Source organism: Leishmania donovani, chromosome 14 (assembly GCF_000227135.1).
Source record: "Leishmania donovani BPK282A1 complete genome, chromosome 14".
Classification (NCBI taxonomy): Eukaryota; Euglenozoa; class Kinetoplastea; order Trypanosomatida; family Trypanosomatidae; genus Leishmania; species Leishmania donovani.
In genome coordinates this window covers 188845-192313 of record NC_018241.1, presented here as the reverse complement: position 1 = coordinate 192313, position 3469 = coordinate 188845, and the positions used below count along the sequence as shown (strand labels likewise).

Below are 3469 nucleotides of genomic sequence, written 5' to 3'. Positions count from 1 at the left end.
ATTTTAGTCTCACTCAAGCTCTCGCTTCTTTCCCACCCGCCGTGTCGTGCTCGTCGCCCCTCGGCTGTTTACACCCAACCCCCCCCCACTCTCACCTCTTCGCTCGCTCTGCCACGCCGGGCGTCAGCAGTGGATTTACGCGTGTGTGCATGTACGTGCCTTGGTACTCCTTGCATTGACGCTCTCCCTGCGCTCAAGCCTGGTTTTTCTTTCTTCATTGTTCTACATTCTTCTTCCGTGTACGTTGCTATCAACAGCAGTGGTTCACGACGCCCCCACCCCACCCCAGGCGCACGCTTCGAGAGTCGCTTGGCAAGATGCTGCAGGCCGTGCAGAACCTCTTCACCTGCAGCGTCCTTTCCACGGATGAAACGAAGCCCAAAGAGGAGCGTGAGGTGCCGCAGTGGTCGAAGGGCAACTTCCAGTACAACTGGATCGGCATCTACATCATCGGTGTGCCACTGCTGTTCGTGCTGCTTGGGTTGTGCCTGCGCGTCCCTTTATCCTTCTCGCTTCTGCAATGGCTTGCATTTTTTGGTGTTGTCACCGGCATGGTGGGGGTGACGACCGGCTATCATCGTCTCTTCTCACACGGTGCTTTCACCGGCGGGCAGGCGATGCAGTGGGTGTGCGCCTTCATCGGTGCCGGCGCGTTCCAGGGCTCCATCAAGTGGTGGGCTCGAAACCACCGCGTCCACCACAAGTACACGGACACCTCCAAGGACCCGTACGACGCGCGCCGCGGCTTCATCTTCACGCACTTTGGCTGGTTCGTCATGCGCATGGACTACGATCTGCTCGGCGACGCAGATGTGTCCGACCTGAAGGACAGCCTCGTCGTGGAGTTCCAGCGCAAGTACTTTGCCGCCATTGCGACCATGACAGGGATCCTGATCCCTCTCATGGTGGCCGGCGCAACCACTGGTGAGTGGGCGGGTGCGTTCTTCTGGGTGGTGTGGCTCAAGATCTTTCTGGTACACCAGTTCTCCTTCTTCATCAACAGCCTCGCGCACACGGACCTCTTTGGCGCCACGAGGCCGTACGCGGATGACAAGACACCGCACGACTCCGTCGTCTTCGCGATCATAAACCTCGGCGAGGGCTACCACAACTACCACCACCAGTTCCCGAACGACTACCGCAACGGTCATCTGTGGTACCACATTGATATGACGAAGTGGTACATATTTATGTGCAGCTTTCTGGGCTTCTGCGACAACTTGCAGCGTGCGCCGCGCACTGTCGTCGACCGCGCCGCCGCGGTGCAGGCTGTGTGCACGCACGGGCGCAAACTTCAGGAGGCGGTCGAGAAGGTGAAGCAGCTGGAGGTGCCGGCGGACAAGGAGTACGCGTGGGACGACGTGCGGGCGGAGGTGGAGCAGGGCCGCAAGCTGCTGGTGATGGACGGCTACGTGCTGGACCTCGAGCGGCCAATCCCCGTGGACCCTGCGTGGGCGCAGACGGACAAGAAGATCAGCTGGCTGAACACGCACCCTGGTGGACGAGCGCTGCTGCTTGCGTACGTGGGCAAGGACGCGACGGCCGCCTTCAACGGCGGTGTGTATGGCCACACGACGGGCGCGCGCAGCTACCTGCCGGAGCTGCGCGTGGGCCACATGAAGGAGCGCCCCGCCTCTTCGGCGTCTGGCAAGGAGGGGAGTGCCGCGGTTTGTAAGGGGCAGTGCATTACGCTACCTCGGAGACGTGACGTTATCCTGTGATGCAGAGTAGAGCGGAACTTCAAGTGCTGTCGTCGTTTACTCTGCTTGTACCCTCCCGTGTTGTCATATCGGCACGGGAGCCTCACTTGAGGCCGACTGCGGGACCTGCACCGTCGCTCTTGCGCTTGGCTTCTTTTTTCCCGTTTGAAGAGAGAAGCCGCCTCCACGGTACGGCCACCACGATCATCGCCTACTCCATCTGTGTGTGTGTGTGTTCCAACCTAATGAGCTTCCCTCATCATTTTATGTGCATTACATGTGTAAAGCAGAATGTTTTGTGTTTTTGTGTTCTCTTCTTCGTCGTCGGCGCACCCTGTGGTTCGATCATGGGCGTATGTGTATGCTCGCGCTCGCAGTTGCCTTCGTCTTTCTGTCCTTGTTGTCGCTGTGTGGTGGTGGTGGTGTGCTTCACTCTGGCTGTGGTGCTGTCGCATGCCTTGCGCACTGAAGGACACGGCACAAATAGGGTATAAACCTTGTAGATGATATGCTGTGCATTTTCCGTCTATATTGTTATGTGACTGAGTTGTGTCATGTGGCCTTGTGTTTGCGCCCCTCTCTGCGTTGATCACCGGACCGGCGATAGTGGTGATTGTGCCCCCCCCCCCTTTGGAGAGCTGAGAGCTTTCGTTTCTTTTTTCTGCCGCTTTAGGCTTGGGGAGTCATCACCCCGCCCCCCCCCCCCTGGGGGCTACACGGCCATCCCTCCCCCCCCCCTCTTCCCCCTCGACGACCCCCGCGTTCTCTCTCCCTCATCAACTCTTCATCCGTCATCTTGCTGCTGCCTTGCTGGTCCCTCTCCTTTTTGTTTCTGTGTGTGTGTTTGCGTGGGTGGCTGCCTCGGTTAGCCTCCACACTTCCGCGCCCGTCTCATTCTCTTCTCTCCCGCCCATATTTACTTATGTTGTGTGCATCTCCCTCTGCCTCTATGCGTTTTTTTTTTTTCATTATTTTTTTTGTTTATTATTTTTTTTCTGGTAACATCATGTTGCTTGTGTGCTGTTGGTGTTTGCTTCGTGACGCGCTCATGTTTGATTCCTATATACATATATAAATATATGCATGTACGTGTGCTTCGTTGTGGGCGTGGTTCACGCAGGAAATGATGACTCCCTCAAACGCAAGATATATATACACACGTACATATATCAGCAAAAGAGCGAAAGAGTATGGCGAGGAAAGTTGTCGGTGAATCACGTCTGGGAAGGGGAGGGGGCACTCATAGCGCTCTTTCTTTTTCGTGTGTGTTGGTGCGCGTGTGTGCGCGCGGCTTCTTCTGCTTGCTGTTTGCTTCTCTGTGCGTGTTTGTTTCTTTTTGTTTGCATCTCTCTACCCCTCCCCCTCGCCTCCCAACCATGGCAACGAGGAGGGGGGTACAGCGCCATCAACGTCAAGAACGAAATGTGTCGGCGGACATCACCAAGCAGATGAGGAAAAAAAGGCAAGCATTCATGACGAAAAGTTTTGGTGGTGTGGCTATTCCGCGGAAGTGCGCTTCGCCGCTCTTCGCGCACTCGGCGTCTTCGTGTCGCGCGTCAAGTCGCTTAAACAGCACACACACGCACACACCAAATACAAACGAAGAGAGAGCTACCTTCGCTTTCCTGAGTGGAAGAGGGAGCGGATGCGGGTGTGCGCGCGTGCGTCTGTGGAAGCCGATCTTGCCTCGCCGCCGCCGCCGGACCTCTCTCCTACTCTTGACGGGCAACGCGATGATGACATACGCGGAACTCCACACCACCACCAAT

General features: G+C 56.8%; 1 protein-coding gene across 1 annotated transcript; it reads left to right on the top strand.

Annotated features, from left to right (window-relative positions):
• Positions 1-317: 317 nt before the first annotated feature.
• On the top strand, positions 318-1721 carry LDBPK_140520 (stearic acid desaturase, putative; the record flags this gene model as incomplete). The annotated part of the gene is made up of 1 exon (XM_003859375.1): positions 318-1721. One exon carries the CDS (start codon positions 318-320, stop codon positions 1719-1721), a length of 1404 nt encoding a protein of 467 aa, XP_003859423.1.
• Between the last annotated feature and the right edge of the window lie 1748 nt (positions 1722-3469).